Source organism: Mugil cephalus, chromosome 1 (genome assembly GCF_022458985.1).
Source record: "Mugil cephalus isolate CIBA_MC_2020 chromosome 1, CIBA_Mcephalus_1.1, whole genome shotgun sequence".
Taxonomy (NCBI): domain Eukaryota; kingdom Metazoa; phylum Chordata; class Actinopteri; order Mugiliformes; family Mugilidae; genus Mugil; species Mugil cephalus.
Window position 1 is genome coordinate 46315491 of NC_061770.1, and position 24177 is coordinate 46339667.

At 44.4% G+C, this 24177-nt stretch overlaps 4 protein-coding genes across 6 annotated transcripts in view; 1 reads left to right on the forward strand and 3 right to left on the reverse strand.

The window, feature by feature from the left end:
* chd3 (chromodomain helicase DNA binding protein 3) overlaps nucleotides 1-3502 on the reverse strand; it is a 41886-nt gene extending 38384 nt beyond the window's left edge. The window contains exons 1-3 of one of the 3 annotated variants that reach the window (XM_047597662.1): nucleotides 2949-3500; nucleotides 353-480; nucleotides 67-255 (exon numbers count right to left, since the gene is read on the reverse strand). In XM_047597662.1, coding sequence (XP_047453618.1) covers nucleotides 67-255; nucleotides 353-480; nucleotides 2949-3111 — 480 coding nt within the window. In that variant the 5' untranslated portion in view covers nucleotides 3112-3500. Of the gene's footprint in view, nucleotides 1-66; nucleotides 256-352; nucleotides 481-2948 lie in introns of all 3 variants that reach the window. The other 2 variants (XM_047597653.1, XM_047597644.1) reach the window with 2 other exon arrangements.
* Nucleotides 3503-8310: 4808 nt separating this feature from the next.
* naa38 (N-alpha-acetyltransferase 38, NatC auxiliary subunit) lies at nucleotides 8311-11418 on the forward strand. The gene is made up of 3 exons (XM_047597700.1): nucleotides 8311-8459; nucleotides 9187-9361; nucleotides 9717-11418. The coding sequence occupies exons 1-3, from the start codon at nucleotides 8421-8423 to the stop codon at nucleotides 9839-9841; spliced, it is 339 nt and encodes a 112-aa protein (XP_047453656.1). The 5' UTR covers nucleotides 8311-8420; the 3' UTR covers nucleotides 9842-11418.
* A 102-nt stretch (nucleotides 11419-11520) lies between these two features.
* On the reverse strand, nucleotides 11521-17738 carry dnajc3b (DnaJ (Hsp40) homolog, subfamily C, member 3b). Its single transcript, XM_047597675.1, has 12 exons — nucleotides 17233-17738; nucleotides 15726-15836; nucleotides 15417-15541; nucleotides 15239-15313; nucleotides 15004-15147; nucleotides 14741-14922; nucleotides 14508-14627; nucleotides 14288-14393; nucleotides 14049-14169; nucleotides 13631-13763; nucleotides 13394-13542; nucleotides 11521-11726 (listed from the first exon to the last, which is right to left on the reverse strand). Exons 1-12 carry the CDS (start codon nucleotides 17315-17317, stop codon nucleotides 11575-11577), a joined length of 1503 nt encoding a protein of 500 aa, XP_047453631.1. The 5' UTR covers nucleotides 17318-17738; the 3' UTR covers nucleotides 11521-11574.
* Nucleotides 17739-18842: 1104 nt separating this feature from the next.
* Nucleotides 18843-21553, reverse strand: cldn15a (claudin 15a). The gene is made up of 5 exons (XM_047597688.1): nucleotides 21184-21553; nucleotides 20782-20946; nucleotides 20373-20454; nucleotides 20180-20287; nucleotides 18843-19466 (listed from the first exon to the last, which is right to left on the reverse strand). Exons 1-5 carry the CDS (start codon nucleotides 21398-21400, stop codon nucleotides 19370-19372), a joined length of 669 nt encoding a protein of 222 aa, XP_047453644.1. The 5' UTR covers nucleotides 21401-21553; the 3' UTR covers nucleotides 18843-19369.
* Nucleotides 21554-24177: the final 2624 nt, after the last annotated feature.

The following is a 24177-nucleotide window of genomic DNA, read 5'->3' on the forward strand; positions in this document are numbered from 1 at the left end:
ACCACCAATCAGGCCACGAAATCGCAAAGCGTAAAAAAATTTGACTCTGACTGAGAAACCCTTTACCTTCGTCGTTTCCTCCTGGCTGCTGTCTCGGTCCCCGTCGTCTTTTTTCTTCCTCTTGGTTTTCTTCTCCTTCCTTTCTTTATGTTTCTTCTTTTTCTTCTTCTCGCCGGAGCCATAATCGCTGGCTATGCTGTCCGAGTTCTCCCCGTAGTCTCTTTCCCTGTCGGAGTCCCTCTCTACGTCACTGTCCTGTGAAGCGGATGAAAACAAAAAACAAAAAAATCATGAGTAAGGTGATGTTCATGAAAATGGAAATACTCAAAGACTGACAGCTTAAGACACGTACGATCTTCTTGCGTTTCTTGGCTTTTGCGGGTTTCCCCTCTTTATCCTTCTTCTTCGCATCCTTCTTCTTCTTCGGCCGGCCTTTCTTCCTGCACGGGACCTCTCTGTCTGATATGTCCGCCTCTTCCTCTGGGGGGGGGGGAGAGACAGGGTTGAAAGATCGACAATTATCTCCTCCAAACTCTTCCCCGTGAGCCCGCTAATCCCTGCCGAGGACGATTACGCACAACAAAAGCTGCACGGCGGCCACAGTGGCTGCGGTGACCTCTGACCTCGTCCGAACTGTGACACCTGCTAAACGTGTCAGAAGGCTGTAAGTAGATCTGACATCTGGTATTGGCGATAGAGATAATTGGTTAATGGAAACACAAAAGGGGGTGACAACAAGTAAATGAGCCGTTACTGGTGGCCGTAGCTGAAGACCGTCCGCATGGGCTGATGGGTAAAAAAAGATCCAGCGTTATAGCGATGAAACTTTTCAGTTCAGGGTGATTTATCGCCTTAAATCATAGAGGACTCTCGGTCGGGGTGCACCTAAAGCACAGGTTAATATCTCCGCTTTCGGAGAGCACAGAATGCGAGGATGTCGGGGCCACTTATTCCCCGTGGTACCTGGGCAATATACCAAACACATGGAGAGCAATTTAACCTGCAACCCGACCTGTCTCGGGAGCTGAAAAGAGAAACAGAAAGAGGCGGCAGCCCGGGCTTCAGAGAGTGAGCAGCAAAGCATTAAAGCATGACCAAAATACGGGCTGCGGTCTCCTCCGGGCGGGCGGCCTGTTAGATAGGCAACGTTTCGTCGGGTTTTATTGTCTGCCTGCCTTTGTTGGTGCGCGCTCCCACTGTAACAACAGCAGCAGCGGCAGCAGCAACAGCCCCCCCCCCTCCCTCCTTCTCCTCCTGCTTCTCCTCTTCCTCACTCCCACCCCGTCCAACAAGCAGCCCCCGCTCCAGCGTGCAGCCCGCCGAAGACGCGCCGGGGGCGGCAGCGGCGCGCACGCAGGGCTCGGTGCTTGAGAGGCCGCTCAGAGCTCAGACCTCGGTGAACTGGAGCGACTCCCCACACCGGGACCCGGACCACCGCCGCGACCGCTGCTAGAGGTCGCGGCGGGGTTAAGGTCCTCCTCCGGGGGGGGGGAAGCTCGACACTGATTTATCTGTCTGCTACGGCACGGCGGCGGGTTCAAAGCCGAGCTAATTAAGCCCAGAGACAATGGATGATCCCTGCGTTCCTCACGCAGGAAATTAGGACCACCTTATCCCTTAACGTGCAACACTTATTTTTTGACTTTTAAACAATTCTCGCACACACTATTAAAATGACTGTGTTTTTTTTTTTTTTTTTTTTTATTAATGAACAAGCTGCAGCCTCGAGGCTTCGCCGCTGCGCTGTGGTTAACGGATCTCCACTTTCTGCAGCCCTTTACATTCACCGCAACCTCATGCAAGTTCGCAGTCAGAGAAACTTCCAGAATGTCACGCCGCGCATTCGTCTCAGTCACTCTTCAGCCTCGCCGGAGTCGACGCTGCGCGTTTTTTAGCAGCGGGGGGAAAGAGCAGCAGCAGCCCAGCCTGCAGAAAACGCGCAGATGCGCGGAGGTTTCGACGAGGATGTTTTTTGTTTATTTTTTTGGTTTATTTCAGGGGCCAGCCGATCGACTCACACCTTTACGTCCCAGCGGCGGTGTCCCGTTTTGACCCCGCCGTATATAGCGACAATTTAGTGATAAGTTTGTCTGACACCACGACTTCACACCATCACCACCACCACCACCACCACCACCCGGCTTTCACGTCTGCACAGCAAAGCGCACCATCTCTCCAGACTGCCTTCAAATATGTGTAGCCTAAAGGCAGGGGAGTCCATGTTTGTTTGTTTTGTTTTTTTTAAATCTCTAGTTATTATTATTTTTATTTTTGCCCTTCGGGGCGAGTTCATAACCCACAACCGCTTGTATTACACGTCCCGTCTTAAAAACGGGGGGATTTGTGAGACTAAAAAAAAAAAAAAAAGAAGAAGAAGAAAAAAGCTGCAACTTTTCACACGGGGGGAGAAGTGAGGCTCGCGGCGACAGGCGGCTGGTGGAAGTTGTTTTTTTTTTTTAAAGTTTGTCGGGATGTGCCGGAGGTCGAAGGGGGGAAGCGGAGCGGGGACGCTTCGTGTTTTTCCTCCCAAACTGTTTTTCGAGGCTCACCCCAGCTCCTCTCTCGACGGCTGCAAACATGGCACCTACACGGCATCCACGGAGGTGGAGTGAGCGGAGGGCATGCGCGCGGTCCGTGCCGTTGCAAATGTCTCTTTTGGAAATAATGAAACAGTTATTTCTGTTTCTTTTTTTTTTTTTTTTTTAAAGTGCGCGCACTCGGGGTCCTGGCTGTCGACACTGTGGCGTCCGGGACCACGGAGAGGCGCAAAGTGATGCGAGGCACAGCGCAAACTGCGGCTACTTCTGAGGAGACAGCCGCTGTGTGTTTTTTTTTTTTTTTTTTTTAATTCCTCTCGCCTCTCTCCTCCGACTTAAAAAGTGGGCTTTTTTTAATTTCGTGTGTGCGCGCGCTCCCGACTTGTCCGCCAGTTTTTCTTTTTACCGTACCTGGCGCGGCTGCCGTTGCAGTTTCCCGAGGCGCCGCCGGCGAGTTTATGTCGCTTGCGTTCTCGTCTAGGTCTCCGTCGTCGTCTTCTTCATCAAAATCTCCTCCCTCGGAATTAACCACCATGCCCTCGTCTTCCTCACAGGACCGGAGAGGAGAGGACATTATATCCCTGTCATTGGATCCGTCCTTGTGTTCCAAAAAAAAAAGAAGGAGAAGAAGAAGCGGATTCTTCGCCCGAATATATGATATTTATTTAATATTCAAATCGGCACAGAAAAAAGTGGGGGGCGTTTTGGCATATTTTACACTAGGCAGAGCAACAAAGATGGCCGCCCTCTTATATTTATTTTTTAACAACCCCCCCAATAAGAAAAAAAAAATCCCCTTACATAAAAAATGGCTGACTATATTATTTCAGAACGCACCCCCCTCCTCCTTTCTCTATCTCTCTCCGTCTCGCTTTCTCCCTCCGCGCGCCCCCTCCCTCCTTAAAAACGTACACATTGTTACAAGCAAAAGGGGTGTGTGACTGCATGTAAGTTACATTGTTACTTGTTTGTTTCTTTTCTGTCTGCCCCCCCCCCTCTCTTTTTTTCCCTCTCTCTCTCTCTTCTCTCTCTCCCCCTCTTTCCCTCCCTCTCTATTTTTCCTTCCCTCTCTCTTTCTCTTTTTCTCCAAGTCCGGATCAGTCACGAATCCGGCACACTTGCCTGGTGTCACTGTCACTTTGCAAGATCACAAGCAACAACTCTCGCTTTCTGCATTGCAGAGCCCCGACACAAATCTATCAAATATGGCCACCTTATATTCTCCGGAGCCCCCACCGTTGTATAAAAAAATTATTTTGGAGCAGCAGCAGGGTTGAGCGTGTGTGTGTGTGTGTGTGCTGGGGAGGGATTGAGAGAGAGAGAGAGAGTGAGAGAGAGAGAGAGAGAGGGGGGTTGGGAAAATCTGCCGCAGCCATGCCCAGACTTACATCAGATTGTATTGCTTAAAAATTAACTACTTGTGGTGGGGATTGGAAACAATTCACAGTGTGCGAACTGCGTTTCCACCTCTGAGGAGCGCCTGTAACTCCACTCGGAGCTTCGCGGCTGCTCTCTCCCCCCCCTGCAGAGGTGCAAAGGCATCCCTGGAGGTTTTCTGAGCTCTCACTGTAAATTTGGGCTCTTGTTGGGGAGCAGCAGCAGCGGCAGCGGCAGCGGCAGCAGCGGAGGGGGCCGTGTCAACTGGATGGCAGTAAGGCCATGGGAATCCCTAGACCCGGACCCCCGCCGCCGGCCTCCCCCCCTCCCTCGGCGTCCGCCCCGGGGGCACTTTTGTTTTTTTTGACAAAAGGAATTTTGATTTTGCTGCTCACATTCAAACCTCGCGTCGAGGTCAGACGCCGGAATAAGGAAAATATCTGCATTCTCAGAGCAGGGGGGGGGCATTTCAAACAAAAAGGAGAAGCGAAGGTTTCATTTCTATCACCTATGAGTGACAGACGGACAGAAATGAGCAAAATATATATATATTTGGTCTTTAATTCCCTAGAATAAATAACAGTGAGCCCTTCAGTTATTAAATATTCAATTCCCCCGAGGCCAGAAAGTTCAAACTTAACGTCTGCATGTGACACCAGAGAAGGATGAGTTGTGGTGTCCTGGATGCGGACACCACACCGTCACACCAGCATGACAACAAAAACTCCCTCAGTCATATTTTTAACACCCAACAGCCTTGTGAGCTACTCCACTGTCCGTACGGCTGAATTTAGAGCTTCAGAGCAAATAGTTCCATCTCAAAATGACAAAGTGTACAATTCCATTTTACACACACCCCGATCAGCCACAACATTAAAACCACCGACAGGAGATGTGAATAACATTGAGCAGCTTGGGACAATTCAGTGTTCTGCTTCGAAACCTTTGGACCTGGCGTTCATTCATGTGGATGTTACTTAGACATGTACCACCCACCTAGACCAGACCAGGCGCCTCCACCCCATAGCAATGATGATCCTCAGAAGCCCCTCCCCTCAACCCATAGGACCTAAATGACATTCTGTTTCCAGACACCGCAGAACGCCCCCAAAAGGTTCCCTGTCTATTCTCTGATGAGTCACAACTGTTTTGAAGACACAAGGGAGGCCTACACAATAACAGAAAAGTGGTCATAATGATGTGCCTGGTTGGTGTATGTTACAACCATGCACAGTAACTCAGAGGGTTATCTGCCTGATTTACTCACAGTTTTTTCTGATTTTTACAAGAAATTTATGTATGTTTTTTAAACACATTTCAGGCCTGAGCTATTGACTGCAAGAATGTGTCATAAGCATCACAATAACATGACTGGACACAGCTGAACGAGGGGCCCGAGCTAAAAAATGAACGACTGCGCGAAGTTCAACGAGAGCGCACGCTTTAAGGGGTCAGCGCAACACAAAGCGAGCGCAAGCAGGCGGCGGTTCGGTTGGACGGCCGCCCTGAAGCTAAATCTTGGAGCCCTCCATCTCGACAGCCCGCTGCCGGTCTAACCAAACTGTAAATAAAGGAAGCAAATTCGTAAATAGGACATGAATTAAAATGGCTTTTCAGTACGGGAGCTGGGGCTGAACTTATGACATCCTGAGCTCATGGCCGGCAGCCCAGCCTGTAACAATGCTGTGGAAAGCATCATTTTTTTTTTTTTGCCTGTGTGTAATATGTCAGCTTCCAATAACTGGAAGTCACTGCATCACAATAACACGACTGGAAATCTAAACTCGCTTAAAAGTTTATAAGACGCCGTTTTTTTAAGGCATCACCTTAGAGCAGGTGAGCAGGCATTTCCTCCGGTTTAAAAGCAGAAGTGAAATAACTGAACCTTCCGCTGCGATGACGAATGACGTAACTTAATGTCGCTATTCGCAGCACAGAAGCCCGAGAGCCGGGGGGCGCGTGGCTGAGCCCGGCCCGGCCACGTTATTAGAGCGTGGCGCTCCAGGCCGGTAACCCCGTAACCGTACGGTGTTTTTTTGGTGTAACTCCATCAGCTTCCACACCAATAACGGGACACGGTGCAAACAGGCGTTCCAGTTGCGCCTCGCACGCTGAGCGCGCTCCTCTCCTCCCCGCTGCAACAGGTGCCTGAGCTGCTCTGGCTCCGTTTATGCCCGCGAACGGGAGGACAGGAATTTGTTAGCGTCTGATCCAACCGGCTGCATCTGCCAAAAGAGGGAAACGCTGCAATGCAAGACGCACAGGAAGAGGGGATGTCTGCGCTTCTTAGTGTGTGTGTGTGTGTGTGTGTGTGTGTGTGTGTGTGTGTGTCTGGAGGCCCCCCCACTAAGCCCCTGGCCGCTGAGGTGTGCGCTACTGCCAGACAGAGCGGCTGGTGAGACGGCTTCAGTGTGTGTGCGTGTGTGGTTATAAACCTTCTGCATCCGTGTGTGTGTGTGTGTGTGTGTGGAAGGTATTTGCAGCCGTGACTGTGCATGCGCCTCGCTACGTAACAAGCCAGGACTCTCGCACGCCGCAGGCCCTGACACACTGCACTACTGCGCCGCGACCACCCCCCTGCGTCCGTTTGGCAGGATGAGAGGGAGACGCGCCTCCCCGGGGGTGCTGCGCTCCAGCTAACCCAGATTTTATGCAGCGCGACACTCAGAGGAAGACACCGCGCTCCTCCCGGAGCCGAGCTGCGTGAACTGAGGCAACCCAGAGAGCAGGTGATGCTTAAATAACAGTCACGCAGGGAAGAAGAAGAAGAAGTTAGCGCGGGATTAAATTAGGACGAGCTCTCGTTGCCTCGGTTCTGGGTCACCTGACGGCGTAATAAGTACGTTCTTGTCGCAGTTTAGTCTTAATTGGGCCATTTGGTTCCAGTTTGCGTCTTATGCACTTAGTGACTTGACCAGTGTCTCGAGGGGTTTGTCGTTAGTCGATGTCACAATACGTGTAAATTCCAGTATTTTGTAGGAGACGCACCTTCCACTGCATTCCCAAATGTCACTGATTTTTTTTAGCCATAACAAAGTTGTAGCTTGATAAGAGTTTAAACTGTGTGAGTGCTTAAATGTTTAATGAGATTAATCAAATGGGAAATTGTTTTCTGTTCATTATTTGTTTTTTTTTTTAGAAGAAAAAGTGTTTGTGTTGTGCTATGAGCCACAAAGCTTTTGACGCAAACACTTCCTGGCCTTGTATTTGTATACTGACTGGAAGGCAAAATAAATAAAATTCTAGCATTTGCTACTCACTCACAGCTGTTAAAGTTAAATGTCAAGGCTTCTAGGTCCACCTAGTGCCATTACGTCCTCCTCCAGGGCACAGTCTGTATGAGTGCAGGCAAAAAAAAACAAAAAAAAACATGATACAAATGCTTGAGAAAAGAAGATGCAAAAAGCACAGTTTTCAGTGACTGATACATCAATCAGCCACAACATTAAAACCACCGACAGGAGAAGCAGATAACATTGACCATTCTGCTGGGAAACGTCTGGACCTGGTATTCATGTGGATGTTACTTAGACATGTACCACCCACCTGGACCAGACCAGACACCTCGACTCCATAGCGATGACACTCCTTGATGGCAGCAGCCATCCAAAGCAGGATGCAGCCTGACACAGACACACACACAAAAGCAGTTTAGGAACAACTCAGAAAACATGAAGAGCAGCACAAGGTGTTGACCTGGCCTCCAAATTCACTAGATCCCAAACTGATCAAGTATCTGTGGGATGATCCACAGAGGCCCCACTCCTCAACCCACAGGACCCAAAGTCCTCCACTAATAACATTTTGTACCCAGACACCACAGGACCATTCTCTGATGTTTTATGTGCTCATACAAGGACTCCATCAAATTCATAATCTGTGTCATTTCTTGTCATGTTTCTTGCTGCACGAAAAGGGAGATTGGAGAAAAGAATATATATGTTTCTTAAAGGATACAAGTTTCAAAAAACAATAACATGACCCCCCTTACAAATGAGGGCACATGTAGCAGCAATGCACCAGGAGTCAACCCTGTTAGCTTTATTAGAAAAGCAAAAAGGAGACAGTGCCTAGCTCAGTCCAGGTTGTGGAGGTTAGTTTTTTTTTTCAATAGTTTTGCAGTTATTGCTTTGCCCCTTAAACGTCTCATAAAAATGTATATGCTAAAAAATGCGGTATGTGGGAAACAGTTTTTAGCCAAATAGACCAATGACATTATTCTAAATGTCAAAAGTCAATGTCGAATATTAGCTTTCTTTAGTAATAAACACTTACTTTTAACAGTGTTGCGTCCGCGTGTGTGTTGCCTCTTATATTAATTGTAACATATCGAAGTGATTGTTGATTTAATTTTAATCTAATTCCTAACTTTAAATAATACAGTCTAGTCTAGTATCCATCCTGGCGCTCGTTCCCTTTAAGAAAAAAAACTGCATCTACTTCCGGTTTAGCTGGTCCGTCATTTAAATTGCTCCGTAAGCAAATGTAGGCGAAGAAGAGAAGGTTATGGCAGCAATGATTGAGGAAAATGGTCCCTCGACTCATGTATGTATTTCCACGCATTTTACATAACTTAATTGTTGGCGTCTGTTTACACACCTTAGCCAAAAGAATACGCGATTTGCTCCAAACGTATTTCAACAATGTCCTGGCTTCAGTTGTAGCTGGATGTTAGCCGGTGGCTGCTAAGTTAGCTTGTACATCTAAGCTGTAAACTGTTAACAATGTTACGCTAACACGTTACTTTGGCTTAATGTTTTCACAAAGACAGTAGCTACTCAACCCCGGCTATAAAATGTTTATTTTTATTTTATTTTATTACTATTACTTATTTATTTTTTACTTTAGTTTATTTCGGACATGTAAAATGCATAGAAAATAATCACGAATGGACATAATGAACACAAATAACAAAAAACGAAAGTAAACATAAACTGAAAATTACATATTCCGCATGTCCAAAAATATACCTGCGTACAGTTTCTTGGACGCATTTAGGAATAAAGTGAGCTGCAACTTAAATCAAATTTATTTTATATAAAATTGACGTTTTTATTAGACCATAAAAACATTTTTATATACCGTTATATATTGTTTACTGGCTTTGGCTTAGGATTATATGCAGTGATTACACCAATCCTTAATTTAACTGCATGATGGATTTACTGTGAATCAAATCTATTCTGGTGGCTACTTGATAAATGAAATGAGCACTTATTTCAGAATCCATGTGAGTAATTGATCCGTCTCCTTACCCTGTGCCCTCACCCAGGAGCAGTCTGACGTGTCGTCATCGTCTCAGGCCAGGCACAAGCTGGAGGGGCTCCTGAACAAGAACATGAGGATCCGCATGACGGATGGACGGACTCTGGTGGGGCTGTTCCTCTGCACCGACCGGGACTGCAACGTCATCCTGGGCTCGGCTCAGGAATTCCTCAAATCCACGGGTAGGTGGAGGCTGGGGACCACGTCAGTGCCATGGGCATGAGGTCTTAAGTCTTAGTCTCTGTGTGTTTTTTTTGCAGCCTTCGGTGCTTTCTTCTTTCAAAACTGGGTCTAAAGTGAAAAGTCTAAAAATAAATAGAGCAACCTTTTTCAAGAGGAAGGGTTTATTTTCATAATTTGCAATTAATTGAATTAGTTTCTGTATTAATTGTTTAATACAGAGTCCAGCTGCTCGCTGAGCTTCCAATTTACAACAGATGGTTCTTTTTTCTGCTCCAATAGTTAATGGACTCATCTTTTTATTTATTTATTTATTTTTTTCAATGGACCAATAATAAGGTGCCTTTCCTTCCTCAGACACGTTCTCCCAGGGTGAGCCCAGAGTCCTGGGTCTGGCCATGATCCCCGGCCACCACGTGGTGTCCATCGAGGTGGAGGCCGACAGCCTAGAAGACGCACAAGGATTCGGAGCAAACCACTGACAAAAGACGTGTCTCTGGACTGCGCTCACGTGTGTGACTCCCGTCGCGCCGGGTGTCGAGGCTGCGGCCGAGCCCAGAGAAGAGCGGGCGTCTCGGTTTTCAGGATTTTTTGAATCGAGCCGCTTTGCTGCAGAACATCTAGCGTCAGTGTTCTGGATTTAGTCATTTCCTCCGAGACTGAAGGAGAGTCCGTTTTGCAGTGACGGCTGAACGATACAGGGAGTGTGGAAACTGTCCCGAGTGTGTGAATGACAAGTGTGTGTGTGTGTGTGTTCTGGTGTCTACAAAAAAACATCTTTGTTACCGTGTTTTAAAATAAATCACTTTATTTGAAGCTTTGATGTGAGCGGCGTCGCTTTGCTTCGCGCAACATTAAGAAACGAACGCACACTTGGCTGTTTCAACATTTTAATACACTTTAGCACGTCAGCCGATTCGGTTTGGCAACAGGAAAAAAAAAAATCGATGCCACTAACAACAGAAACCCGGAAAACCCACTTAAATACGAGGAGCCTGTCACATTTTGGTTGGATGGATGGCGCGTTAGAAGCAGTCTAGAAGCACGGTCACCGTGTCCTCACGCCCGACGCAATAATTTAACTCGCGCTAAAACAAAGAAAATCGGACGCGTGTCTCGCGCGGCCGCAAAATCGGAGCCTCATTTACAAAAAAAAACTGCATCCGCGACTTGGAAGTTGTGTCTCAGTGCAACTCATTGGATAAATATTATCCAAGTATTCTGCTTATGAAGTACGTACGGTCAGACCTCAGGGCTTCAAGCTTAGGCTCAGCTCAACGTTTGACACTTTTCCTGTAAGAGCTTCTTCTTTTTTTTTTTTTATAAATGAGGTTCCCAGACGGCCACTGAAGACACACTTTGTTTGTAAAGTGTCTGAAAAGTATCGTCAGTAACTTCAGGAGTGGAGAAGATGTGGAGTGGTTTTTTTGAAAACAAACAAAAAAAAAGTAAAAGTGCAAGTTTTGAAAGATGTGCTTTGAAATGAGCAGAAAGGGAAGGAGAGGACGTTAACAAGCCTTGATTCAGTCATTAGCTGCTACACTTTTTAAGATTTAGTCGCATTCAGTTGAACTGTCACATTCATCATAACTGTAGAAACCAGCGCTAGTTCAAATGAAAACCACGGAGCACCTACACCGACCCAAGATCCATAGGATTTCTAAACCTTTACACCCACAAAGCTTCACGTAATAGTGCTCGAGTCTCACCATTAACAATGAAATGGATCTCCTGGTGTTAAATATAAAAATCTTCTAGTCATCTAGTGTAGAGACGCTTCAGCTGAGATCAGTTTAAAGAATACTGCAAGCGGGAAAACAACATCTTTCTATGCATCGCCCGAGCGACAGTTACTGCACTGAAAAGAGTCAGTAAATGTTCATAGAATGGCACGAAGAAAGAAACAGGAGCAGACACACCCACCCTCCCCGAATATCCCACGTCGGCCGCTTATAACCACCACCTCTCCATGTTTAAAGGAGACGCTTCATATTCAACTTAATTCACCAGCAGCCAAAGTCAGGTCCTTAGCTTTTTTCTAATAAGAAGTCCAGATTTTTTAAAAAAAGAAATCGAACGTTCGAGTGAAGCCGCGTCCGAGACGAAGCACAAGTTCTGAGGAAGACGTCTCCGCGGATCAGCCGCCGCTCTTCCTCCCAGTGGCCCACCCGTGTGAAAGTGCCCCCGCCCCCGTGTGTCCGTGAGGGCCGGCGGTCTAGTTGTACTGGAACTTGAAGTGGAAGCTGCCGCCGGACTCGAAGGGGTTGAAGTGGAACGGCCAGCCCTGCTGTCCTCCTCCGCCGCCGCCGCCCTGCTGGTTTTCGGGGTCCAGGGGATCGTCGCCGGCGTCAAACTTCTGTCTCATTTCTGGGGGAAAAGATTTGAGGAAACAAAAGCTAAATCAGTCATCAACATAAGGCCTGCTTTGGATTTTCTGTCATTTCCGAGTTTTGAAAACTGCTGACAGGTTTGAGCAGAAATGTCCATTCACACAAATTATTTACGCTGAGATTTCTGGCTTTTTTAACCAGTTTAACTTGGGTGATGAGAACATGAATCAGCAGCTTGTTAGATTTATTTTACAGTCGGCACACGAACCTTGAGAAACATTTATTTGTCATTTATTTGAAGCCTTTCTAGTGGATTTCAAGGCAGCCAGTTATCTCCTTTCCAACCTCAGCTGAGCTAAACAGATGGAGGCTGAAGTGAATGAGCAGCATCCTTTTAAAATACTGTGAAAAAACTCTATAATACACACATCATGAGCTCCATTTCACTCCAATCAGACACTAAAATTGAACCTGATGATGCGGACGAACTAAGCCGACATCACAGTGGCAGTGAAGGTCAACGGCCTTGTCACGTGGCCTGTACCTGGACCACACACTGTCCATAAATATGGACAAGGCATGTCCACTTCCTTCGCTGGACAAACTGACTCTGGAATTCCAGGGACATGGGCGGTGCCACGTGGCCGGCGTGGAGCTGATAGCGAGTCTGATACGTGGATCACGTGGAGCCCCCATTATCGATGCCCCACCCACACTTCCGCCAGACTCACTCATGTGTTTGTTTGTTTAATACCGTGCTTATTTATTTTGCCCTGCTCTCGTGGTCCTACGGGACCGCTTCACAGCGCGGTTGGCATGGCAACTGGTAGTCATCGTGATGTCACGTTCTATTTCCATTGTGCCAAAGAACTACGAGCGACACTTATCTAGAAAAATGGAAACTTGAACATACAGCATCATCCTTATTATTGATCTTTATTAGCGCTACAGCCTGAGATCTAGAACAGCTGGGCTCTGTTACTGCTTCATACCTCAGGCCATAAGACTGATGAACTGCAAACAGTCTGGAGTCTGTTTTTAGTAATAATGTCAGGACAATAATCCAGTGCAGCATTTTTATGCACCTTATTTCATCACCGTTTTTTTTTTTATATACTTTTTTTTTTTTTTTTTACTTTTTTTATATACTCTTTATACTTTTTACTGTGCTTCTGTTACTGAGTACTGTGACTGTGTACTGTTACTGAGTACTGTGACTGTGTACTGTTACTGTGAGTTTGTGCCTTGCTCTTTGTTATATGAGCCATTTAATCTTTCTTAACTACCTAAAATAAGAGAAACCATCTTTTAAAGAATGATTTGATGTGTGTTTTAGTTTGGTCCCATCCACTAACATGAAGTGGGTGGAGCTTATGACCTGTACTGAAGTCAGGTGGTGACTGGTTTCAGTACAAGTCATAAGCTCTAACTTCTTTGGCCTCGTACAGTCCAACAGGTGCTGTACTTGAACTCAATGCAAAGACTACACACACACACTTTCTGCTCCTGCATAACCTCCTACCAGCAGGTGGCAGTATAATGTATTAGCCAATGGAGAAGTTGTTGTATAAAAGTTGCCAATTTGCTTTTCTTTTTGTCAACCGCTGGCTCGGTGCGTCACAATCTTTACATGCTGAATACCTTTCTACTAAATTCCTAAAATAACAAGGGCCTGTTACGTAGGAAACAATCCGAGCTCCTGACCTGGGTCGGTGAGGACTTCTTTAGCTGACGCGATGTCGATAAACTTCTTTTCAGCTTCCTTCTTCTCGGCCTCGGACTGGAAGTTGTCGGGGTGCCACTGCTGAGCCAGCTTTCTGTAGGCCTTGATGATCTCCTGCTTGTTGGCACTCCTGAGGATAAACCACGGCATGTGCATTGAAGTCGTAAACCTTTGCAGAGGTGAGCGATGCTCCTAACAAAACTGGTCGGACTGGCTACCTGTTGACACCGAGGATCTTGTAGTAGTCCCTCTTACGGGAGATTTTGAGCAGCTTCTGTGCACGTTCCAGCCCTTCTCTGATTTCGTTGCTGTCGCCGTCAAACTCCCTGGCCTCCTGGTAGTCCTCCACCGCTGCACCAAGACAGATACCGAAAGACTTCATGAAATACGTGCGTGTAATTTGATTGTCTGATTTTATTTTATTTTGAAGGGCTGTGGCCTGAAGCTAAAGTCTACACTTATATTGTTTTATTAAAGTAGCTCGGTTAACTTTTACTGTTTTTTTATCCGACATATACTGTTTAAAATCAAAGGCCTGCTTTATGACTATTCTACTTCCTGTTAGCTGGTCTCTTATAATCGGGGCTTACGACTGTAAGAAGAAGGCGGATTAACCGTCACTGAGGCGTGTGCTACCTTTCTCGTAGTCCTGGTTGAGGATGTGGGCTTCTGCTCGGTCTCGGAGGATGTTGGTGTTGCGGGGGTCTCTCTGGTGGGCCTCTGAACACACGTCTATCGCCTCGGTGGCCAACTTGTTCTGGGATTGTAAGGAGGTTCAAAGGAGGTTTTAGGAGAAATATCGCGACCGAAGCAGCTCATTTAAAAGTTTGACATCACCGGGCCGGAACCTTAAAGACGTTCTCACGCTCTCTCACCTTGACAAGACAGAAGCAGATCCTCTCTTTGGCCAGGTTGGTGTAGAACGGGACATTAGGCTCCGTCTTCATCGCCGACTCATACTTTTCAATGGCTTCCTGATACCTGTGGGTAGAGGTGCAAGTAGATGTATTTATTACAGATCCCAACATAGTTTATGCATATTTCACAGCACTCAACATGAGCTTTCCTCTTCATTAACTAAACCGGTGTACTCACCTCTCCTCCTGAATTAGCTCTTCTGCGGAGTCGAGCTGTTTGCTGAGCTTCTTCACCTGCTTGTAGTGGGTGAAACACTCTTTGTCGTCCTGGTCGAGCTTCAGACACTCCCTGATGTGACTGCGCGACAAGATAAGGACAGCTGGGGTGAAACGACAGCACGGCAAAAGGAAACGCGACCTCATTTGCATGGCTCGGAGTAGTTTGCCTGTCGTCCGGTATTCAAAGCTCACTTGAGGGACTCGTGGTGCTCCCCGAGGCTGTAGTGCAGCATGCTGAGCTTCAGGAAGGCGGCGCGGTTGTCGTTGCGTAGCCTCGTCGTCGGCGTGAGGTCCTGGATGGCTTTCTGCGGGTCCCCCATCCGGATGTAGCATTCTGCGCGGAGCTCCCGTGACTCAGGGTCCCAGGGAGAGATCTGCAGAAACATGGACACTTTGAGAAAATAACCAATGCATTTAATGGGCCCCATTCCACCCAACGTTGCAAAGACGCCGACCTCTATGACTCTCTCCAACACGTTGATGGTGGTGCTGTAGTCTCCTTGGTGGTAGGCAGCGTGGGCGTCCTCCTGCAGCTCCTCCAGCTCGTTCGCCTTCATCAGCTGGTCGTGAGCTTCTTCGTGGTCTGGAGAGCGCTGCAGCTGAGACGACAGGTAGATTTTCAAGCGTTAATGAGACACGTCATTCTGGCAAACACTCAAAAAAACAGAGGCGCCGTGTCGTTACACCTACCACCGCTTCAAAGTCGTCTTTCGCCTCTTGCGTGTTTCCCTGCTTCAACAGGATGTTCCCTCTCTGTAACCGGGCCTGGAAACGCAAGAACACGATGAGGTGGGATGACATGAAGCGAAGACGTAGGAGAGGACAGGAGACGGAATCTCTGGGTTAGCAGAGCACGAGTTGGACTTACAGCCAGGAAGTCGGGCTTTAGCTGGATGGCCCTGGTCAGATCTGGAAGAGCAGATTTGGATTTCCCCATGGCCAGGAACACTGCAGCTCTCTTGTAGTAGGTCAGATAATTCTTAGAGTCTCCCTCTGGGAAAAAAAAAATCAGCAGCGATAAATTGGAAATTTCTGGCATTCCTGCTTTACAAAAACACACCTTTGTTTGCCCGTAAAGACACATTTTTGCGGCAAATTTGGCCGAAACAAGGAATTAACAGCGCGCAGACTGAAAATGTCAGCCGGTACGTAAATGTGTGTCGGCGTGTAACCTTACCCACAGCAGAGTGGTAGTGGGACAAGGCTTCAGCCAGCTGACCGGCCGCCAGGAGCTTGCGGCCCATCTCCAAGTGGTGCTCGATCTCCACATGGGTAGCCCCTAAGACACCTGTAACACAACTCTGGGGCTTTAGCCTCGCTGGAAATACAGCGCTGACAAGCATCATCAGCTCAATCATCATTTTCATCAGTCTGGACGGTTTTGCACTTTAAATATAGTCCGGCATCACACGAGTTATGAAGGGTGAGCCACACATGCAGATATATCATTCCTTTTTTTTTCACATGCCTGATTCAAACAGCTGCAGAAATTTAGATTTCTAGTAATTCAGTATAACGTAGAAAATCAGTGAGGCGACGTAAATCAACACTGGCTTTTTGTGCTGCATTACGACTTTGTTTTGATATTCTGTTTGAGAGATTAGCAAAAACAGTTCAGTTTCTCACTTTATTTGACATATTTTGTGCTAAATCGCAACATACGAATACCACTAAATAATATGCCTCATATAATAATATATTTTTTTAAGATTTCATCTCAAATAAACAGTAATAAGTGGACATCTACTAAGGTAATGGTAACAGCAACAACAACAGCAGTAATGTAATTCCAAAAAACAAACAAAAAATCATGACTGGTGAATGTTAGGCTCCTCCCTGCATTGTGAAACGAAAGTATTTATTCTTGTATTTGAAGTGACTCCTATTTGTTTAAGCTCTACATTCAGACTGTCCCAGAGTTTAACCTCAGTAACTGATACAGCAAACATTTCCTTTTCCTTCGACTTGTAGAGTTTGATTTTTCCCTTAAGTTGTACCATCTTTCCTGAAACACTTTCTGTATGTTGTATGGTCATATGTCGTTTCTAGCTTTTGTACGTGAATGTTGGTGATTGAAGCTGCGCAATGTCGCAAAGCTTAAGTAGTTGTGATTTTATGAATGATGGATTTGTGTGACCTCGGAAGGCGGCGCTGTGAAATGTCCTGATGGCTCGTTTCTCTTTTCTCCAGCATAAACAATGGATGTAAGGAACTGATGCGTGTGTTACCCCAAACCTCTAATGCAATAGATTAAATATGGTAATATTAGTGAACATTATAGGACTTGAAATACGGGTGAATTAGAAATGTTTTTTCTGGGGTCCTGGTGGTGGGGGGCGGCCTGCAAAATCATGGCTACGCCTCTGTGCACACATACCATTGACTGTATATATGTGCATGACTCTTACATTCATTATAAAGCTCTTGCATTTAACTTCTACATTCTGAATTATTTTAAATCAGAGAACCAACATTTTACAACATTTACTTTTAGTTTTATGTATTTATTTATTTATTTAACGTCCGGACGTAACGTAACTAACCTGTGTTAAGCTAACACTCACTGACAGTTTGGAGAACTTTTATTTTACAGCTAGACGGAATAAACCAGCGGGAAACATTTGCAGTCGTGTTCCTAGGAGACTCGTAAAAGCTTGTTTATCCCCGGGACCGTCCTGTCTTACCGTCCAGCTGGATGTCCAGGATGACACACAGCAGTGACAGGGAGCACAAGACCCCGCTGAGTCCCGTCCGCCGACACGACTCCATTTCCCGATGTATTCACGCTTCGACGCCGGAACCAGCAAACTTAAAGCCCCCCGAGTCCACGTCGAGTGAAAGTGCCGCTTCGTGTCATTGAACATGTGATATCACCTACTGAATCATCATCGTCATTTTCTCCCTCTTCTCTCAGCGCGGAGAAACTGCTACGACAGTGTATTTACGGTCCCGGTAGGACAGTGTTCCGTGTGGAAATTAGCCACGAAAAGGTTCCCCCCCACAAAGAAAATCAGTTCAACAGCTCCAATATAAATAAAACCAGGAACTAAAAAAAAATAACTTCACATGAAGCTAAAACAACTCCGCGTAACCCGATAATGGAGAAGTCAAACAGCTGACGGTGTACACTTCGCAAACGAAACCTTTCTGCTTGCTTTCGTCGTCCCCTCCCTGACTGCCCTGCGTCTCCGTGGTTGGTCCGCACGGCGCACATCCGCGTTCGTCCAGAAACGTGGGGCGCTCTCATTGGAGAGACTATTTTAACACTGACGGCACTCCCATAATATCCCTGCATGGGCCAGGCAGCCGGCACCCTCTAACCAAACATCACCGAAGGGCATACAGTTCTCATAGCGACACATCATGCCAGCGGGTAACGCAGTGTATATAACTATTGATGTGGCCTTAGCCATATCAGCGAGGCTTTGTATGGAAACATAATTATGCCAAATTTATTGACAAGTATTAAAGTTGTTTTATGTGTTATTCTGTCCTAAAATATAATAAAATATAAAGCATTATAAGAAATGTATTCCCCCCTTAATTTTATTTCAAATAATGACATAAATAGTGACATAAGTGTTATTTTAAAGCATTTTAGTTTGGGAGCCACATACAGCCCAATCTTATCATAAGTTCATAAGTGGTCCGGACATGTAACATTTTTTTTTTCAAGAAAATCAAGAAAATGTTTACATTTAATAAACTATCCTTAATAAAACAAATGAAATATGTGCACATTACAGTCTGCACTTCCCTTTTCTAAAACAGTGGATGTTATTTTTATTATTTATTATTAGTTATTTTCTTTGCAAAACTGCAGTCTTCTATGTGAGTTCGTTACTTTGCAAATTCATTCTGTGGCCCAGATTAGACCCTCCGGTGGGCCGCCGTTGGCCCACCAGCCGTATGTTTGACACCTGTGTTTTAAAGACTTCAAAATGAATTTGAATGTATTTATAGGAAAATGTAAGGACATTTCCGCAGTGGCAGCAATGTACAAAATATATTTATGTCAAATAATATTTATGTTACATTTTATCACGTAGATATTAATTACGAAGCAGAAGAGTGTAATGCACAATATAGTTTATACAACCAGAAAGACAGCATATGAATTTCGTCTTTTTTTTTAAATAGTAAATTCTGTCATTTGAGAGAAACATGTGTGAATAATTTGTAATTTCTCAACCTATATATTATACGATACAGTATTTTTAATAAATGTGCCATTTTGAAAAGTGCTATCACAGCCATTGTTCGGATTACAGAGATGTAAAGTCAATCCAAAACATTTAGCATAAAACCTTTTAATGTGTGGAGTCGTAAAAAACAAAATATACCATCAAAACAAAGATAATTTGTCCTAAACCATCTTTCCCACACGTCCTATCCACAAAACTGTACAAAAACAACACACAAATATATGAATCATCACCCTCTTGACCCTTCCTTCACAAGTGCCTAGCTGTGTTTAAGCAGATCATCATATGATTGAATTTCTTTGGAAATGAGTTACTGTAAATGCGGGTGAAAATATACAAAGAATCATTGGAAAGCATGGAGTATGTTTGAAGCATAATGATGCAGCAACATCAATGCTACCATGACAATGCTATAATTTATCGAGAATACACACTAGATATTGTGGTTATATACAGTACATTGTTGAAATGCTCCTTCCGTCAGTGATGACAGTCGCGGGCAAAAAGTTCCATCTGAAGTATAAAAACTGACCACAGTTATATATGTTAGATACTGAAACATAAACAGAAGACGTGAAAAAGTCCCCACCCACAAAGTTCAGTGTTCATGTCCAGCTCAAACATAAGCATTTCGTCCATAAGTACTGTTGGCCACGCTTCGGGTGGGTGCAACTCCAGAATATATAGTTCCTCTGGGGTGGTAAGGCACATTGCTGCAAAGCAAGTCAGACAAACGTGTCAGTCTCACAAGTTGGAGAAATAAAACAGAAGTTTGGCACAACAGACATTTTGACTTGTTAAAAATAAGTTAATTCCAGAGTGAAAGTATAAGAAAGGTTCAATTCTATAATTGTGCAGAAACATGTTTTTATCTGGCCACTGGGGGGCGCCATAGTCAATCTTTTTCAAATCGGCTTTACCCAGACTTCAGCCTCCAACCCACAGGTAGGAGATGGGTATAGTTACCCATTGATTCGTAGATTACTTTTTTGAAGCATTTATGTCACGCCTGTAGTCTAATCTAATTAATTACGGAATTATTTTCGACAACAACTGATTAGAAAAAGTGAATTTAGCTAAGGACTTCATAGTTACTTATGTGAAAAAAACAGTGATTTAGTATTTCATGAGCTACATTTATGATTTTTGAATAGGAGACTACTGAAGTCTGACATTTGCTGGTGCAAACCCCTAGTATACGTCACTGGTTTCATTTAGTTGGCCTTGTGGCTATGGTATATTTTACACGAGTGTTAATAAATTCTGCCACAGCACGGCGCCAGAGTGCCATGGAACACTTTTAAGGTTAAAGAGGAGTTTATACAGTTAATCCACATGAAATTTGTCAAGTATAAGTCAAGTTAAGTCAAATTATTATTATTATCACTAACTATAAATCCTGAAAGACATTTAACACTGGACTCACTATTTTTCCTCTGTGCCCAGTTTGCAGGAACAGGTGAGGCAGATTCCTCCAGCGATGGCGAGCACACCAGAGCACCACCCGATGTAAAGTCCCTCTCCTATTTCATACCTGGGACACGGGGCAGAGTTTCGGTCAAACAGTTTTAGGTTCATTCATATCACACGAACCACCGTCACCACGGGCAGCATCTTACCTTATCCCAGGATAGAAAGGGTCGAAGAATTCCTGAGTGATATTGAAGGCGTACCAGGAGATCGCGACCATAGTGCACACACCTTTTTATAGAAAAACAATTAAAAAATGTTTATTGAGAAAGTGTCAAAGGAGCTGTCAGATTGTTAAACACCGGTCCAAAGTCTTGACAGAAACCAAGGGGAAATTTATGGACTACTAAATGAGTGTACATTAAATCACGATAATGATTTATTCGTCTGTTAAGAGACAAGGGTTCTTTATCTACAGTTTTTATGTAAGGTAGTGCATTGGGAGGATATTATTATCTGAATGTAGTGTCCTTGACTTTGGACCGAAATCTCGATTTACTCACTAGTAAAACCCATTTTCTGACAGTTTTGAATGCATTTTTGCTTTCGTTATGTTACCTTGAAGTATAAAAAGGACTCCACCGGTGCCTGCAATCCTCCCTTTGAGAACAAGGTTGTCTCCCCCTGCTTTCGAACACTGCAGTCCTATCAGGGCCGCTACAAGTCCAAAGGTGCCAAACACTATAGATGTGATCATCAAGGCACGAGACGCCTGGATGTAACCTGGAGGTGGCATAAACAAACAGAACAGAAATTAAATCTTCTTGTCGTGTGTTTGAAAGGAAGTGATGAGGATTTTTTTTTATGCTTGCTTATAGTCAAGTTTTGTAATAAGCAATTAAAGTCCAACAAGTGAAAGGACGAATAAAGTCATCATTGCTTTTTATTGGTATAATGAGCTGTGATAAGTGTTGTAGTCGAACTGGTTGATTGATTGAATGATTTTTTGTGCCAACATACCACTCAATGCCAGCAGTGAAGGGAACTCCCTGCAGTTGTGCACCCCGGTTGAATCTGTCGCGCAGGACATCCACAAGTTCTCATAGATGGTGGAGGTGGTGATGACGGTCCCGTCGACCGTGGAGGTCCTCCAGTAACGGTTCGGCAGAGTAACCCCCACCATGACCCAACCGATGAACCCCAAAATCAAAGCCACGACTTCCACGATTGGATCCATGATGCCTCGTTGGCCCAGCAGTCAGTCAAAGTTATATCCAGATCTCGGATTGTTGAATCAGTAAAAGAAATATGAACTTCAGAACATCAGATTTGGCTTGACAAGTCTCGGAGAGCGTGTGTGATGTCTGGTCTGCAACTGTGTCCAGCTCAACAGATATGTATAATGATTTATATGACTTGCTGTTTCTCCTCCCCCTGCACACACACTCGCACTCACACACACACACACGCATGTGTATGGCTATCTTTGTGAGGACATTAATTGATGTAATACATTCCCTAATCCCTTACCCTAACCCTAATCACCTCAGCTAAGTGTCTAACCCTAACCATATCCTAATTGCAACATTTACCCCAGTAATTGAGTCTTAGCCCTCAAACAGTCGTGTAAAATGAGGACTAGCCAAAATGTCTTCACTTTGCACAAATGTCCTCACTCCGATGGTATAAAACCAGAATTGGGTCCTCAGAAAGACAGCTGTACAACGGCGCATGCACACACAGCCACAATCTTTTTTTTTTTTTTTTTTGCATTTACACCCCTGAAACTGAACAGGTGTTTATTGTCTCACTCTCAGGGTCCAATGGTCGTCAGTTGCTCTTCATTGTGTATGTTTTTAAGTTAGGTTTATAAGACAGGATTTAAATAATAAATGTAACAACCAACAAGTTAAAATCGAATTAGGAGCAGCCTATTGACAAACACTGCAAATTTAGATTTCCTTCCTTCATTTTTTGCATTTTCCCTTAAATGCTCGTTTAAGACCTCGTGCAGTTCGCTTTTAAAACTGAAGAGTCATTATAAACAGATTTTTTATTGCTAAGTGGACCTTGCTAGTTTTATTGTTGTGGTTTGCCAAGACCATAAAATGCACCACGTGCCACACCCTGTATTTTGGAAGGATTTCAACTCTTAATTTGAAATCACAACCACCAGCCTGAGACAAAGGTCTAAGTTAATCAGTTCATCCAGAACTTTCTGTGTTTGTCCATCCCCATCAATAACCAGCCCTGATAGTTGTTTTGGCAGCTCTGAGTTCACCACACTGATAATATTAAGATAAATCGGAACGTGCATTTCACACAAAGCTGTCAAGTGTATAGAGGTGAGGAGATTTACAAAAAAGGTAACTCATTAGTTTAAAGGTTAAGAATGAGGCTCCTAAAATAGTCTCGGTCCACCAACAATAAACCTGAGCTGAGAGGAGTTGAAGGAGGGACTATTTTTTTGGAAATAAATGTTTGCAAATGAGCTGCACGAGGCTGCTGGTAGGTAGGAATGAGTATCCGGTTTCAGGTTTTATCTGATACCGGTACCAAACCGGTACTTTTGAAATGGTGCGGTGCTTAAACAGTGCCTGGACCGGTGCTTAAAGAATGGAAAACTTTGTCGCTAAACGGTGCCGTTTTACTTTTTAAGGAATTTTGTGACGTGAAAGCTGAACAGAATATTAATTTAAACAATATAAATACAACTAAGAAATAAATTAACCAATATAAAATAAAATTGTCATAATCATCACAACAAAAACAGTGGGGTCTTGCAGGCTATCAAACACGGTACATTTTTGGGCTTGCCATGTGTCCTCAGATAATTAATGAAATGCGAGGTGTTGCCTCCCTTGCACAATATCTCCTTTGTCTCCTACGCCTGCTGCCGGTACTTCAGTGGAGTCCACGTGGGTGAAAAACTGACATTACATCACGTGTAGCGTTGGCACAGCAATAGAGTTAAGGGGGCCGTAATTAAAAATTCAGTGGCACTAAAATTTATGTTACTTTTTGTTCCGTTTGCGTCCGTATCAGTATGGGCACCCATCCCTATCTGCTGGCATTGTGAAATCAACAGATGACAGACAATGATAAGACATTTTCATTGTAATAATGAAGACACGTGCAAGTGTGAAAAGGGTTCATGTCAGTGACAGAGGTGTGTGGAACAAGTGTCTAGATGTGTTTAAGTTGGCTATGTGGTTCTTAAAAGTATAATTTAGCCTCACACACATTTGAAGTGTTTCCAAAGTTTTGAACTGACAACAGGAGAATTTCACCAAAGTTTTAATATCCTGTTTTGTTTTTTAATTGATGAAAATGTATGTTTTTTAAGCCATCTTTTTCTGAGAAGCTAATAAATTTCCATCATCCACAGCTGTCATTAGCATGTTAATAGGGTCCCTGTCAGCATATTAGCGGCATTAGCTTAAAGCACTATTAGCAGTTAGCTGGGCTGTTGGAAATGAGTTTCTAGAGTTTTGGTTTCTTCTTTTCTTTTCATTTTCATTCTTTCTCACCTTTGACCGTACTTGTGCGTATTGGTTTATGTTAGCATGCAATATAGAAAGCTATCTAGCTAGCTAGCTAGATAGATAGATAGACAGATAGATAGATAGATAGATTCAGTGTCCAGTGGTATTAGTAGAGTGGGCATATTAGCTCACAGGTGTTAGCATTTAGTCAAAATAATCTGCTGTTGCATACAATATTATTTAAAAACTGTGATCTCATTCTTACAAGAAAAACTCATTCTCGTTTCAGGCTAACCACATTTGAACTGTTGCTGTGAAATTGCTAAAAAAAAACAAAAACAAAAAAAATGATGTAGTGACAATAGTTTTATATGATAGTGTTGTCAGTATTATAAAGTAAAACAGAATTTTTAAATCAAAATTATTCGATGTATAACTATGCAGCCACTAATGGACAATTGTACAGAGAACAGATAGATACATTGTAGACATCCCAAAATGCAATTTCTGCTCGTAACGATTTGATCCT

Coding starts and splice junctions, on each gene's coding strand:
- cldn15a (XM_047597688.1), bottom strand. CDS start 21,400: ATGGATCCAATCGTGGAAGTCGTGGCTTTGATTTTGGGGTTCATCGGT. Junction 20,947..21,183: donor TTCACTGCTGGCATTGAGTG/GTATGTTGGCAC, acceptor TGCCACCTCCAG/GTTACATCCAGGCGTCTCGT. Junction 20,288..20,372: donor CCTTTCTATCCTGGGATAAG/GTAAGATGCTGC, acceptor CCCGTGTCCCAG/GTATGAAATAGGAGAGGGAC.
- dnajc3b (XM_047597675.1), bottom strand. CDS start 17,317: ATGGAGTCGTGTCGGCGGACGGGACTCAGCGGGGTCTTGTGCTCCCTG. Junction 15,837..17,232: donor CCTGGACATCCAGCTGGACG/GTAAGACAGGAC, acceptor GTTGTGTTACAG/GTGTCTTAGGGGCTACCCAT. Junction 15,314..15,416: donor TAAAGCCCGACTTCCTGGCT/GTAAGTCCAACT, acceptor TTGCGTTTCCAG/GCCCGGTTACAGAGAGGGAA.
- naa38 (XM_047597700.1), top strand. CDS start 8,421: ATGGCAGCAATGATTGAGGAAAATGGTCCCTCGACTCAT. Junction 8,460..9,186: donor AAAATGGTCCCTCGACTCAT/GTATGTATTTCC, acceptor GCCCTCACCCAG/GAGCAGTCTGACGTGTCGTC. Junction 9,362..9,716: donor GGAATTCCTCAAATCCACGG/GTAGGTGGAGGC, acceptor TTCCTTCCTCAG/ACACGTTCTCCCAGGGTGAG.